Source organism: Bufo gargarizans, chromosome 9, assembly GCF_014858855.1.
Source record: "Bufo gargarizans isolate SCDJY-AF-19 chromosome 9, ASM1485885v1, whole genome shotgun sequence".
In the NCBI taxonomy this organism is placed as follows: domain Eukaryota; kingdom Metazoa; phylum Chordata; class Amphibia; order Anura; family Bufonidae; genus Bufo; species Bufo gargarizans.
In genome coordinates, this window is record NC_058088.1 from 107956065 (window position 1) to 107970700 (window position 14636).

General features: G+C 46.5%; 1 protein-coding gene across 1 annotated transcript in view; it reads left to right on the forward strand.

The window, feature by feature from the left end:
• The first annotated feature begins 955 nt into the window (after positions 1–955).
• SLC16A2 (solute carrier family 16 member 2) overlaps positions 956–14636 on the forward strand; it is a 158312-nt gene continuing 144631 nt past the window's right edge. The window contains exon 1 of the mRNA XM_044305636.1: positions 956–1288. Coding sequence (XP_044161571.1) covers positions 985–1288 — 304 coding nt within the window. The 5' untranslated portion in view covers positions 956–984. The remainder of the gene's footprint in view (positions 1289–14636) is intronic.

Genomic DNA, 14636 nt, shown 5'->3' on the forward strand with positions numbered 1-14636 from the left:
TAAGTGGAGGCAGTCAGGTGCACTATATGTGGAGCATACTGAAGGTAGGTGGTGGCAGTCAGGAGCAGTATATGTGGAGCACACTGCAGGTAGGTGGAGGCTATCAGGTAGATTATATGTGGAGCACATGGCAGGTAGGTGGAGGCAGTCAGGTGCACTATAGTAGAGCACACTGCAGGTAGGTGGAGGCAGTCAGGTGCACTATAGTGGAGCACACTGCAGGTAGGTGGTGGCAGTCAGGTGCACTATAGTGGAGCACACTGCAGGTAAGTGGAGGCAGTCAGGTGCACTATATGTGGAGCATACTGAAGGTAGGTGGTGGCAGTCAGGAGCAGTATATGTGGAGCACACTGCAGGTAGGTGGAGGCTATCAGGTAGATTATATGTGGAGCACATGGCAGGTAGGTGGAGGCAGTCAGGTGCACTATATGTGGAGCACACGGCAGATAAGTGGAGGCAGTCAGGTGCACTATAGTAGAGCACACTGCAGGTAGGTGGAGGCAGTCAGGTGCACTATAGTGGAGCACACTGCAGGTAGGTGGTGGCAGTCAGGTGCACTATAGTGGAGCACACTGCAGGTAGGTGGAGGCAGTCAGGTGCACTATATGTGGAGCACACGGCAGATAAGTGGAGGCAGTCAGGTGCACTATAGTAGAGCACACTGCAGGTAGGTGGAGGCAGTCAGGTGCACTATAGTGGAGCACACTGCAGGATATGTGGAGCACACTGCAGGTAGGTGGTGGCAGTCAGGTGCACTATATGTGGAGCACACTGCAGGTAGGTGGATGTAGTCAGGTGCACTATAGTGGAGCACACTGCAGGTAAGTGGTGTACGCGGAAGGTGAGCTGAGGTAAGTGGCCGGCGGAGTGCGGTGCCGCACTGTGGCGACTGCTGAGCAGGTAGACCGGGGCATGGAGGGAAGCGAGGGGCGGAGGCATGGGAGGGCAGCTGGGAGGGAGCACTGGGAGGAGGAGAGCCAGACGATGGAAGAAGAGACGGAGGAGGACGAGAACCTGCCACCGGGGGAAGAGCAGGGGATGCGGGACAGCCTGCTAGGGGGAACCCCGGAAGGGGCGCCGATGCCCGCTGAAGTGCCCTCACATGGCGACCGGGAGAAGGAAGTGCGGAGCAGAGTGCCCGAGGGGGGCTTCGGCTGGGTGGTGGTGCTGGCGGCCACCTGGTGCCAGGGCTCCATCTTCGGCATCCAGAACTCATTCGGGATGCTGTACGTTATGCTGCAGACCGAGATGGACGGCAGCCAGGAGCATGGCATGGACTTCAAGACAGGTAACCGGGACTACTGCTCCCATCCTCCTCCTCCCCTCCCAGCCGTCCTGTACTGTCTCCTCATAACTTCCATCAGACTCGTGGGAGACAGCCGCCGCCTCCTCCTCCACGTGTAGTGTCTGCGGCTCCCCGGGGACTCGCACAGGGGCTGTGCGCACTTCTCTTGGCAGGCTAGTGCCCCTAGTACCCGGGGGTGAAGTGTCAGCTCCTGTGCATACCTGACGCACTACAGGAGGCTGCCAGTCCTGTCATACCCACTAATCCTGAGCACAGGGGCTGTGCGCACTTCTCTTGGCAGGCTAGTGCCCCTAGTACCCGGGGGTGAAGTGTCAGCTCCTGTGCATACCTGACGCACTACAGGAGGCTGCCAGTCCTGTCATACCCACTAATCCTGAGCACAGGGGATGTGCGCACTTATCCCGGGCAGGCTAGTGCCCCAAGTACCCGGGGGTAAAGTGTCAGCTCCTGTGCATACCTGACACACTACAGGAGGTTGCCAGTCCTGTCATACCCACTAATCCTGTGCACAGGGGCTGTGCGCACTTCTCCTGGCAGGCTAGTGCCCCTAGTACCCGGGGGTAAAGTGTCAGCTCCTGTGCATACCTGACACACTACAGGAGGCTGCCAGTCCTGTCATACCCACTAAACCTGAGCACAGGGGCTGTGCGCACTTATCCCGGGCAGGCTAGTGCCCCTAGTACCCGGGGGTAAAGTGTCAGCTCCTGTGCATACCTGACACATTACAGGAGGCTGCCAGTCCTGTCATACCCACTAATCCTGTGCACAGGGGTTGTGCGCACTTCTCCTGGGCAGGCTAGTGCCCCCAGTACCCGGGGGTGAAGTGTCAGCTCCTGTGCATACCTGACACTTACACCACAGGAGGCTGACAGTCCTGTTATACCCACTAATCCTGAGCACAGGGGCTGTGCGCACTTCTCCTGGCAGGCTAGTGCCCATAGTACCCGGGGTGAAGTGTCAGCTCCTGTGCATACCTGACACATTACAGGAGGCTGCCAGTCCTGTCATACCCACTAATCCTGAGCACAGGGGCTGTGCGCACTTCTCCTGGGCAGGCTAGTGCCCCCAGTACCCGGGGGTGAAGTGTCAGCTCCTGTGCATACCTGACACACTACAGGAGGCTGCCAGTCCTGTCCTACCCACTAATCCTGAGCACAGGGGCTGTGTGCACTTCTCCTGGCAGGCTAGTACCCGGGGGTGAAGTGTCAGCTCCTGTGCATACCTGACACACTACAGGAGGCTGCCAGTCCTGTCATACCCACTAATCCTGAGCACAGGGGCTGTGCGCACTTCTCCTTGCAGGCTAGTGCCCCTAGTACCCGGGGGTCAAGTGTCAGCTCCTGTGCATACCTGACACTTACACTACAGGAGGCTGCCAGTCCTGTCATACCCGGGCATATGCACTGACCCCCCTAGTACCAGGGATGAAGTGTCAGCTCCTGTGCATACCTGACACTTAGACTACAGGAGGCTGCCAGGCCTGTCATACCCACTAATCCTGTGCACAGGGGCTGTGCACACTTCTTCCGGGCAGTCTAGTGCGGTAGTGCCCCTAGTACCCGGGGGTGAAGTGTCAGCTCCTATGTATACCTGACACACTACAGGAGGCTGCCAGTCCTGTCATACCCGGGCACATGCACTGACACCACTAACCCTGTGTACAGGGGCTGCTGCCACACACCACACACTTGCAGTGGTACTACCAGCCCCAACATTTTGATTATTGTAAATAGTAAGGCTCATTTTACACGAGCGAGTATTCCGCACGGGTGCAATGCGTGATGCGAACGCATTGTGCCCACACAGAATCCGGACCCATTCATTTCTATGGGGCTGTGTACATGTGCGTTGTGTGAAAATCGCAGCATGTTCTAGATTTTGCCATTTTCATGCATGGCCCCATAGAAGTGTATAGGGCTACGTGAAAATCGCATTCGCAAGCAAGTGCGGATGCGATGTGTTTTTCACAGATGGTTGCTAAGAGATGTTTGTAAACATTCAGTTTTTTTTATCGCGTGCAAAACGCATTAAATTTCATTGCACCCCCGTGATAAAAACTGAATGTGATCGCAAACAAAACTGAATCATTGCTGATGTCATAAGCTGAATGATGGCAGATTGTGAGGAAACCGTGTCATACTGCATGGCACACTGAAAGGTGGGGCGAAGCTGCCCGGAATGTGGGCATAGACCAACGATGGAAGAATCGCCGAGTTCACTATGTATTGGGCGTGTTGTGAATTGTAGTTTTACAGCGGCCATAAAGGTGGTTTGGGATGAAAACACATTTGTTATTATTGAGTCATGGCTGTAAAACTGCATGGAGTGTGTATGGTGCCCTATTTATACAGATGGCAGGGCATGTGGGTACTCCCAAAATAGTGAAGACCAGGGGTCCGCAACCTCCAGCGCTCCGGCTGTTGTGAAACTACAACTCCCAGCATGCACACTTGCTCAGCTGCTCTCAAAACTCCCATATAAGTGAATGGAGCATGCTGGGAGTTGTAGTTGCTTACCCCTGGTATAGACTGTAGAGCCCCCAAGGAGAGAACTTCACGTTTAGTGAGACTTTGTAGAAACCAACTGGAAAATGAGGTGTTTCCTACAACCTGTAATATCGGGTGTTCCCCCACTTGTCCGTCATTAATGTTTTTCATGTCCGTGAGAATCTGCGCCGCACTAAATATTGGTGTGACAGCCGCGCGCCCATAAGGACGCCTCCACATGTGGATTTCAGTTCATGGGTTTTCAGCAGTCCATGCGCCTCCTGCCACCACAAATGGAGCTGAAATTTCTGCAACAAGATCTGCCATGTGCGAAGACGTCCTTATACATCCTTTTGTCTTTCCCATAGGGTGGGTGCCACGCCGCTCATAGATCTGCTCTCGGCCTGAGTGCGCACAGTGCTGCGGTCAGTGACGCTTCTAGATGGCCGGGGGCCGTAGTGAGACTGTACAATACCGTATACACTAATATACCTTCTGCTTTTTGTGCCATGCTCCTAAGGCTTTGTTCACACTTCAGTGAATCGTGTATGTGTGCTGTCTATGTTCTCCACGGACAGAACACGTACCCATTGACTTTAATGTGTTCACACATCAGTGATTTTCCACGGAATCACGGGGACATGCAGTACTTTGGTCTGTGATGTGGATTGAAGTCTTAGGCTACTTTCACACTTGCGGCAGAGGATTCCGGCAGGCAGTTCTGTCGCCGGAACTGCCGGCCGTGTCCGAAAATGCGGACGCAAACTGATGGCATTTGTCAGACTGATCCGCATCAAATGCATTGAAATACCGTATCCGGTATTCTTCTTTTTTTTTTTTTTTTTTTTTTTTTTATCCGGAAAGCCCGATCCGTTTTGCTGGAACACTTAATGCTGGATCCGGCATTAATGCGGGATCCGGCATTCCGGCAAGTGATCAGGATTTTTGGCTGGAGAGAACTCCAGCATGCTGCGGTATTTTCTCCGTCCAAAAAACGTAAGAGGGACTGAACTGATGCATCCTGAGTGGATTGCTCTCCATTCAGAATGCATTAGGATAAAACTGATCAGTTTTTTTCTGGTATTGAGCCCCTAGGATAGAACTCAATACCGGAAAACAAAAACGGTAGTGTGAAAGTACCCTTAGGCCTCTTTCACACGTGACGAATTAGGTCCTGATGTGTTCAGTGAAACACAAACCATTTTGCAAACAAGTTCAATGTGTTTTGATGCGTTTGAAAAAACTGAAGGTTTACAAACAACTTTTCTTAGCAACCATCAGTGAAAAACACATCGCACCCGCACTTGCTTCCGGATGCAATGCGTCTTTCACTGAAGCCCCATTCACTTCTATGGCGCCAGGGCTGCGTGAAAAACACAGAATATAGAACATGCAGCGATTCTCACTTAATGCAGAACTGATGAGTGGAAAAAAAAATTGCTCATGTTCAGACCCATTGACATGAATGGGTCAGGAGTCAGTGCGGGTGCGTTCACGTCACGCATTTCATGGTCTGTTTTACATTGCGTTTGCTGGTTGGGTGTGGTGCTGGGACTCTAACATGGATTCTTCACGTATGACACATGAGTCCTAAGGCTTGGCTCCGTTACACCCGGCCATCCGTTGTAGTTCCCTGCTGGTGCGGTACAGAAACCGATGGCAGAACGGATCCTATGGTTTTCTATGGGATCGTTTCAGGCATCAGGTTTGTCACGGGATGTCTCCCAGCATGGAAACCCCCGCCCTGATTTATTAAACTGTGTTTGTCTTTATTTTTATAAATTACATTTTTCTGTTGTTTTCATTGTAAGACAGATTTCTCAGTAGTCTGTGCCTGCTATGTTCAGAAACCCAGCAGTCTTATGGATTAGGGCCCATTCACACCACCGTATATTTCTGTCCACATCAGTAGGATAGAACATGTGCTATTCTTGGGAAATTCCCCAAAAATTGTCTAGGCTGTGCTTCACTCCTGACCTGCTGTGGCTGGGCAAATCAGAATGTGACTCTACCCTTTTGAGCATCTCAGAAAAAGTCTACAAACTCTTATATATGCAGTATTATGTGTAATACTCCTGAGGTGTCCTTGTACACACATACTGTATATGGTGCTGCTACTTTGTTATATTTCAGACGCCTTCCTGTACACCGCTATATACTTTCTGCTTCTTATGTGTAATACTCCTGAGGCGTCTTTGTACACACATACTGTATATGGTGCTGCTACTTTATGTACTACTTCAGACGCCTTCCTGTACACAGCTATATACTTCCTCCTGAGGCATCCTTGTACACACATACTGTATATGGTGCTGCTACTTTATGTACTACTTCAGACGCCTTCCTGTACACCGCTATATACTTCCTCCTGAGGCGTCCTTGTACACACATACTGTATATGGTGCTGCTACTTTATGTACTACTTCAGACGCCTTCCTGTACACCGCTATATACTTCCTCCTGAGGCGTCCTTGTACACACATACTGTATATGGTGCTGCTACTTTATGTACTACTTCAAACGCCTTCCTGTACACCGCTATATACTTTCTGCTTATGTGTAATACTCCTGAGGTGTCCTTGTACACACATACTGTATATAGTGCTGCTACTTTATGTACTACTTCAGACGCCTTCCTGTACACCGCTATATACTTTCTGCTTCTTATGTGTAATACTCCTGAGGTGTCCTTGTACACACATACTGTATATAGTGTTGCTACTTTATGTACTACTTCAGACGTCTTCCTGTACACCGCTATATACGTCCTCCTGAGGCGTCCTTGTACACACATACTGTATATAGTGCTGCTACTTTATGTACTACTTCAAACGCCTTCCTGTACACCGCTATATACTTTCTCCTGAGGCGTCCTTGTACACACGCTCTGACTTTATGTACCATTTCGGATGCCTTCCTGTACACCGCTATATACTTTCTGCCTCCTTGTGTAATACCCCTGAGACTTCCCTGCACACAGGTATATGCACTTTCCTTTCTCCAGAGGCCTCCCAGTTGAGTTTTTTATTCAATGACCCTTTTCATTAACATCCTCTTCCATGGAAAGGCTGTTGTTTTCCCTTATGTTGTCTACTACAGGTAAGTATCTGCCTGCAGTATAGCGGGCTGCAGGTAGTTGGCTGTAAGGGAAGCGCTCAGTGAAGGCGGCAATATGACCTCTGCTTCTGGTTCGTGCTGGTGCGATCAGTATCGGTCAGCACCGACAGGAATGGACCCAGCACAGATGTGAAATCCAACGGTATCTTTCTTTCTACTAGGATCAGTCGGCCTAGCCAATCGGTAGCGCTGCATGCACCACTTTCATAACCGTGAGGTATTACATGGCGCACCACTCATCTGTTGCAGCAGGAGCTGGAGGAAAGACATGTCTAGCCTGTTGTGGGTGTATGCCATTGTTTCAGCATGAATAACAGATTGATACATGTGGCAATATTGTGCCGAGCCCAGGTTTTAGGAGAAAGGGAGAGCTTCGCTGCTGCCCACATTTGCATGGAAAACGGAACAAGAAGACATTGAATTTGGTGCCATGCTTAAGAAATTGAGATTCGAGTGAGGGGTATTTTGTGCTGCTGTGTGAATGACACAGCGCCACCTGGAGGCCATGCTGTGCTGCTGTACCATGCTCCGTCTGGTGCCACTGCGCGCCAAGCTATTCTCTCTCTGTATATCACCCAAAAAATCCTGCATCCGCAGGTACAGCTCAGGCCCTTGTATTTGTGTAGACCTTGTTTTCTAGCTCTTTTTAAAGCTCGGAAATTGTATGGAATCGTAATATGAGGGGAAAAAAAAGCAACTGGTGTTATTTTCATAATTTTTTTTTTATTTTTTTTTATTTTTTTTTTACTTCGGCAAAAGTTGCTCTCACCTAATACATAGGCATGGGGCATACATACCTGCAACCCTCGCGGTAATCTGGGATTACACACCAGCATCCTCCGGCGCGAGGCATAGTTTCAATCAGATAGGTAACCTGCTCAGTGTCCTATGCTGTGAACACATTAAGCAGAAATCTCTTTATTGATGCGAGTTGATACCATCTGCCATCCAACAAGACAGATGGTTTACTTCCATTAGCTAAGAATTTTCCGTACAAGGGGCACCCCTGCCCCTCTCGTGCTATAGCATTATGTGAAATGTGAGCTGCTTGTTCCTATTCATGTTTTAGGGCCCAGGGACTATACCTGTAATCTCCACGGACATTTGGCGAGTAATCCACCTATACATATATTAACTTGCTTATAGCAGAACTTGATGTTTTAGTTAAAGGAATGGATTGTTGTATATGATGGCTTACTCGTTATCCAGAGCTCGGACTCGGACGAGTCTGTTTCCTTTGGAATAAGAAACGTGAAGAGCAGTTTTCATGGTCAGTAGTGAACACGTTAATAATTCCACAAATTAGATTTTTGTAGAGGCTCGAGGGTGAGCGGTTGCTTTCATAGAATATTTCTTGTGTGAAAGACTATGGTAATTTGTTGCCAAGATAATTTTTATATAGAACAGGCGGAGATGAACCTCGCCCTGGTCCGGAAGCCAGTAAGGACACAACCCTAAATTTCCCCAACAAGTTCCCGTAGCATGACCCCTGAAACAGAAGATTCATACTCCATGCCGCTCTGGTGGTCCGCGCTGATTCCGGTCCCGGCACTGTACACAGCAAGCTGACTATGGGCATAGTCGCATCCACTGCTCCAGCCAATAGCTGGCTTCAGCGGTGACTTGCTGCTTGGGGCCACATCTCTACTCCGATAGCCAGCTGGGCGACTTTGGCTTCTTTAGACTGTCTAGTCCAGGCATCCTCAAACTGCGGCCCTCCAACTGTTGTAAAACTACAACTCCCACAATGCCCTGCTGTAGGCTGATGCCTATAGGCTGTTCGGGCATGCTGGGAGCTGTAGTTTTGCAACAGCTGGAGGGCTGCAGTTTGAGGATGCCTGGTCTAGTCTCAGTTTACCGATCAGATGGTATAATTTTACTACATTTAGCCACATTTAATCCATGCCCCTTTTCTCCAGAGCCCCAACCTCTTTTTCCACAAAACACAAAGGATAGAAAACTGAGTAAAATATTGGAATGTAAGGAATAGCATCTACACCAGTTGGATTACTATTTTCAATGGTAAACCTTCTGCAGTGATTAGCACAAATCCTAGGCAATGGACCTGTGCACCCATGGCCTCATAACCATGATGTCCTCACAGGTCCTTCACCCCTTCTAGTCACAGAAACTGTACTGATATCGCTGATTAGGACTTACCACAGGTATTCATTCTGTGGGATACTCCTAAATCCTGACCGGCAAATGGGCCCTGAGGACTGGAGTTGGGGAACCCTGTTTTAGAAAATTAAAAATGTGTTTGAAAAGGCCTTATTCAGAGAGAGTGCGCCCCTCAACTAAATAAAAGCGGGCTCCATCAAAAATAAACAAGTTGTGGAGGATGCCCTAATTAACACATCCATCTTTGAGCAAATCCCTATTGCCTAAAAGTGGCTAAACCCAAAATTCCCCTTGACTAATTAGGCATCAAAGGCAAAATCCAGTAGAGTCCAGTAGGTGTTGAGGGTGTCCCAGACTTGTATTACCTGTGCTTATGGTTGTTTTTGTATCTTTAGCTATTCCAGTTCATGTACATCACAGCAATTGGCATTCTATAGCAAATTTTTTCAAAATTCTCAGTAAATTTTAGATTTTACTATCCATATGCTAATAAAAAAGATGGCGTCATTTATTAAGACTGTCGTTTTAGATGCCGGTCTAGTTAGGTGGAGGCGCCAACCTCTACAGAACTGCATTGCAGAGGGGGAAACCTGCAGCAAAACCGTCAGAATTTCCACCGACAAAGTCTTCACCATTAGTTGCAAATTTTGCCACTGCCTGAATATTGGCAAATCTGCAGCGGAAGGTCTGCAACAGATTTACTACATATGGCCATACCCTTATAGAGATGTATACAGCTGGAAACGGCTGCAAAGTGCCCATCAGTCTATTGTTAGACTAATTATCTACACATTGATTGTATTTGTCTATAATTGTGATTTAGATAATATAAGTTTTCTTAGTAATCGATACAGAATTCTAGGTGATACATTGTTTTCTTTAAATGATTTTATGGTGTGTGTGTATATAAAAAGTATAGAAGTCTGGTATCTTCCTAATTGTATTAGTCCACAGAATCAAATGATCATGGTATTTACTTTTGCAGTGAAATACATAAAAATGAAAAACACTGACATATGTACCACAGAAGGTTACAAAAAAAAAAAAAAAAACACAGCTCATAAAAAATCCTTTACCATTACAAAAGCAAATGATCTGGGTCTTCTAATATGATGACACAAAATGGAATGACATATACACGGAATAGCAGTTTGGGGGGGGGGGGGTACTCTTTCTGTTTCTACCCCTTGTAAAAATAAAAGATCTGGGGCTAAAGCAACATACTATTGAAAAAAGAGTTTAGTGTTAATAAAAGTTGGGTCAAAACGATCACTATGCCACTAGCTGATGCAGGTTCCAAAACGGGGTTATTTCTTGGGGTTTACACAGTACTGGTACCTCAAAGGTGTTGCAAATGTAGAATGGCACCCAAATATATTGGAGCAAAATCTGTGCTTTAAAAGACAAATCAGCTCTCTTGAAGCCTACCTGTTTATGACCGCGGGGTACTGCTAAACTCGGCAGAAATTGCCTAACAGTTTACTGGGTCTTACATTTTCACAAGATTTAACAGAAAAAAAAAAAATGCATTTGGAGTGAAACAACATATTATTGGAAACATTTTATTTTCACAGCCCAATTCTAATAAATTCTATGAAACACCTGCGGGGTTAAAATGCTCACACTATCCCTATATAAATCCCTTGAGGGATGTATTTTCCTTTGCAGATATCTGAGAAGCCGTTCCTTCTCTATAAGAGCCTTGGTGACTCAGAATCTGAGGCAATTACAGCTGTAGTTCTTATGGAGACCTGTAGGTGGCAGGGCTCCATAAGAACATAGCGAATCTCCCATATACTGCAATTATAATTTATTGTAGTGTATAAGAGAAGCAATCTGAAGATCGCATATTCAAGTGGCCTAAGGATACTTAAATGTTTTTTAAAAATATAAAAATTCTAATCGCCCCCCCCCCCCTTTCCTCATTAATAAAAATAAATTAACAATAAAATAAAGATCATTTCACCACCATGTCCCAAAATACCGGTCCTATTTAAATATAAATCCCTTAGTGTGGAAAAGAAAACTAATAAAAATAGCTGATGGCAATATTTTTGTCACTTCACCTCCCACCAAAAAATTTCTATAAAAAAAATCTAAAAGTCATACACTCTTCAAAATGGTAACAATAAAAACTTCAGAACGCCCTGTAAAAAATGAGCCTTCATACAACTCTGTAGACATAAAACAATAATCATTTATTTTTTTTTTTTTTTAAGAAAAACTATATAAATGTGGTATCGCTGTAGTCGTACTGACCTGCACAATGAAAGTAACAGGGAATGCCATAAAACTTTTATTTTATTTTTTACTTTTGGTTTCCAAATTGCCACTACATCGTATGCATATTAAATAAGTATTAAAGTGGGGTGATTTATGGTGGGATTACTGGTATCTATATTTATGTCAAAGTCACTTCAGAGCCGGAATTGGTCCCTGAAAAAGTAGGTTTTGGAATTTTTCTTTGAAATTGCTGTTAAACATATAAGCTTTCTTCTGTCTTCCCCAAAAAAATTAGATTGCGTATGAGAATTATGGAACATAAAGTGGACATGTGGTAAATGTTAGTTATTAGAGGACATCAGTCAGCAGATTTGTACCGATGACACTGGCTGACCTGTTAAATGTGCACTTGGCAGCTGAAGGCATCTGTGTTGGTCCCATGTTCATATGTGCCCGGATTGCCGAGAAAAATGATATTTTAATGTATGCAATTGAGCCTCTAGGAGCAACGGGGGCGTTGTCATTACACCTAGAGGCTCTGCTCTCTCTACAACTGCCGCCCCCTCTGCACTTTGAGTGATAGGGCCAGATGTGGGGATGTTTTCACTGCCTGGATGTTCATTTGCATACATTAAAACATAATTATTCTCAGCAATGCAGGCACATATTAACTTGGGACCAACACAGATGTCTTCAGCTGCCGACTGCACATGTAACAGGTCAGCCAGTGTCGTAGGTACAAATCTTCTGACTGATGCCTTATAGCTTTTTTATGAGCAGATAAATAAATAAAAAATTTGGAATATTTGAAACTTTAACATTCATATAAATAAAAAGGTACTACAAACCTAAAGTAGAGTGTGTTACAAAGAAATAATATCAGAATTGCTTGGATAGGAAAAGTCAGTCCAGAGGTATTACAACATGGACTGACATCAGATTGTAAGCATAGGGCTATATCTGCCACAATAGAAAACGGATCCGTCCCCCATTGACTTTCAATAGAGTTCATGGCAATGTTAAAGAGAATATAACCGGATCTGTTCATAACGGATGCAGATGGTTGTATTATCAGTAATGGAAGCGTTTTTGGGCTCAGTGTGAAAGTAGTCTTACTGTGCATCGGAAACCACAGACGGCACAGCTCTGTTCTGTGTACTGGCTGTGCCTGGCCACTGCTGCAGGGCTGCCAGGGGCGGACTGGCCATAGACCTTACCGCAGGCATGTCCAAACTGCGGCCCTCCAGCTGTTGCAAAACTACAACTCCCAGCATGCCTGGGAAGCTTACAGCTATTAGGGCATGCTGGGAGTTGTAGTTTTGCAACAGCTGGGGGGCCGCAGTTTGGACATGCCTGCCTTACAGGGAAATTTCCCAGTGGGCCGATATCCAGGGGGCCACCCGAGCCCTCCTTATGGCAAACAGCTGGATACCTAATGATCTCATGCTCTGAGTAGTAATTAATGCTGGGAGCATCAGTTACTTACGCATTTGGCCAGCAGCCGCGGGTGCCCTCCTGAATTCAGCCTTAAAAGGAACCTGTCACCGCGATTTTGTGTATAGAGCTGAGGACATGGGTTGCTAGATGGCCGCTAACACATAGGCAATACCCAGCCCCCATAGCTCTGTGTGCTTTGTGTGTAAAAAAACAAACAAACCCGATTTGATACATATGCAAATTAACCTGAGTCCAGCGTGAAGGAGCCCAGCACCTCCCCGCATCCTCTGAATCTCCTCCTTGCTCCCAGACGTCAGAAAGCTAGAGCGCCGTAATCTTGCGATGTGCGAACTAGCGCATGCACAGTTCGTTCCCTGAGGCTGATGCCAGTACAGCTATGACACTGCGCAATCGCTAGCTCGCGAGGAGGAGATTCGGAGGATGCGGGGCGGTGCTGGGCTCCTTCACGCAGGACTCACCTCGGGTTAATTTGCATATGTATCAAATTAGTTTTTTTACACAATAAAAGCACACAGAGCTATGGGGACTGAGTATTGCGGATGTGCTAGCGGTTTATCTAGCAACCCATGTCCTCAGCTCTATGCACAATATCCCGGTGACAGGTTCCCTTTAACGCTGTCCCTGGTGATAGAGTTGAATACTGCAGGTGATGGCGTATTTTGTGCTGCACTGTGGTATTTCACACCGATGGGGTGGTATTTTGTGCTGCACTGTGGTATTTCACACTGATGGGGTGGTATTTTGTGCTGCACTGTGGTATTTCACACTGATGGGGTGGTATTTTGTGCTGCACTGTGGTATTTCACACTGATGGGGTGGTATTTTGTGCTGCACTGTGGTATTTCACACTGATGGGGTGGTATTTTGTGCTGCACTGTGGTATTTCACACCGATGGGGTGGTATTTTGTGCTGCACTGTGGTATTTCACACCGATGGGGTGGTATTTTGTGCTGCACTGTGGTATTTCACACCGATGGGGTGGTATTTTGTGCTGCACTGTGGTATTTCACACCGATGGGGTGGTATTTTGTGCTGCACTGTGGTATTTCACACCGATGGGGTGGTATTTTGTGCTGCACTGTGGTATTTCACACCGATGGGGTGGTATTTTGTGCTGCACTGTGGTATTTCACACTGATGGGGTGGTATTTTGTGCTGCACTGTGGTATTTCACACCGATGGGGTGGTATTTTGTGCTGCACTAAAGTATTGCTGGTCCCATTTACTTGTGTTGCCCGCCTTCTAGCACTTTGGACCTGCCTACAACATGAGGCCTTCTCCCTTTTTTTTCCTCCCCTGAGTGAACTATTCTCTTGAATGAACACTGTACGGGGCCGTATAGTTACGGTGCCTGATCCCTGCTGTTTTGTTATTGATGAACTATCCTTTAATAGGCTTTAAGAACTTGGAGATGTCTCACCATCTCGCTGTATGACTAAGATTCTGCAGATGTTGAGTGGGGCAACTGGTAGATCCAGATTAGGAGTCTTAGTCCTGGGTTATTGAGAAATGTATCTGACATCCATGATGAAAGTAAGGGCGGATTACCTTTACTGCCTGAGATCTGTGTACATGTAATAAAGTGACTGCCGTGCAGATGACCTGAATCCAGTAGAAGGCTCTATGGACATCTGTACAGGTCTGGCTCATTCAGTAAGAGCGCTATGTTCTTCTTTGGCCTGTGTACGAGTTGCACAGATTTTTTTTGATGCTGCATAAAAGTAACAATAATTTGTGGCAAATGTTAGCAATAACGAAATATCAGAATTTGCGTCCATACAATCATGACGTCTGGATAAGTGATTTATATATATATATATTTTTTTTAATCATGTTTTCTAGTCCTTTTCCAGCAGGCGGTCCTCTGTACTGCAGACCTTCTCTGTGGATTTCTAACATCACATTCTTATATCATTCTTATCAA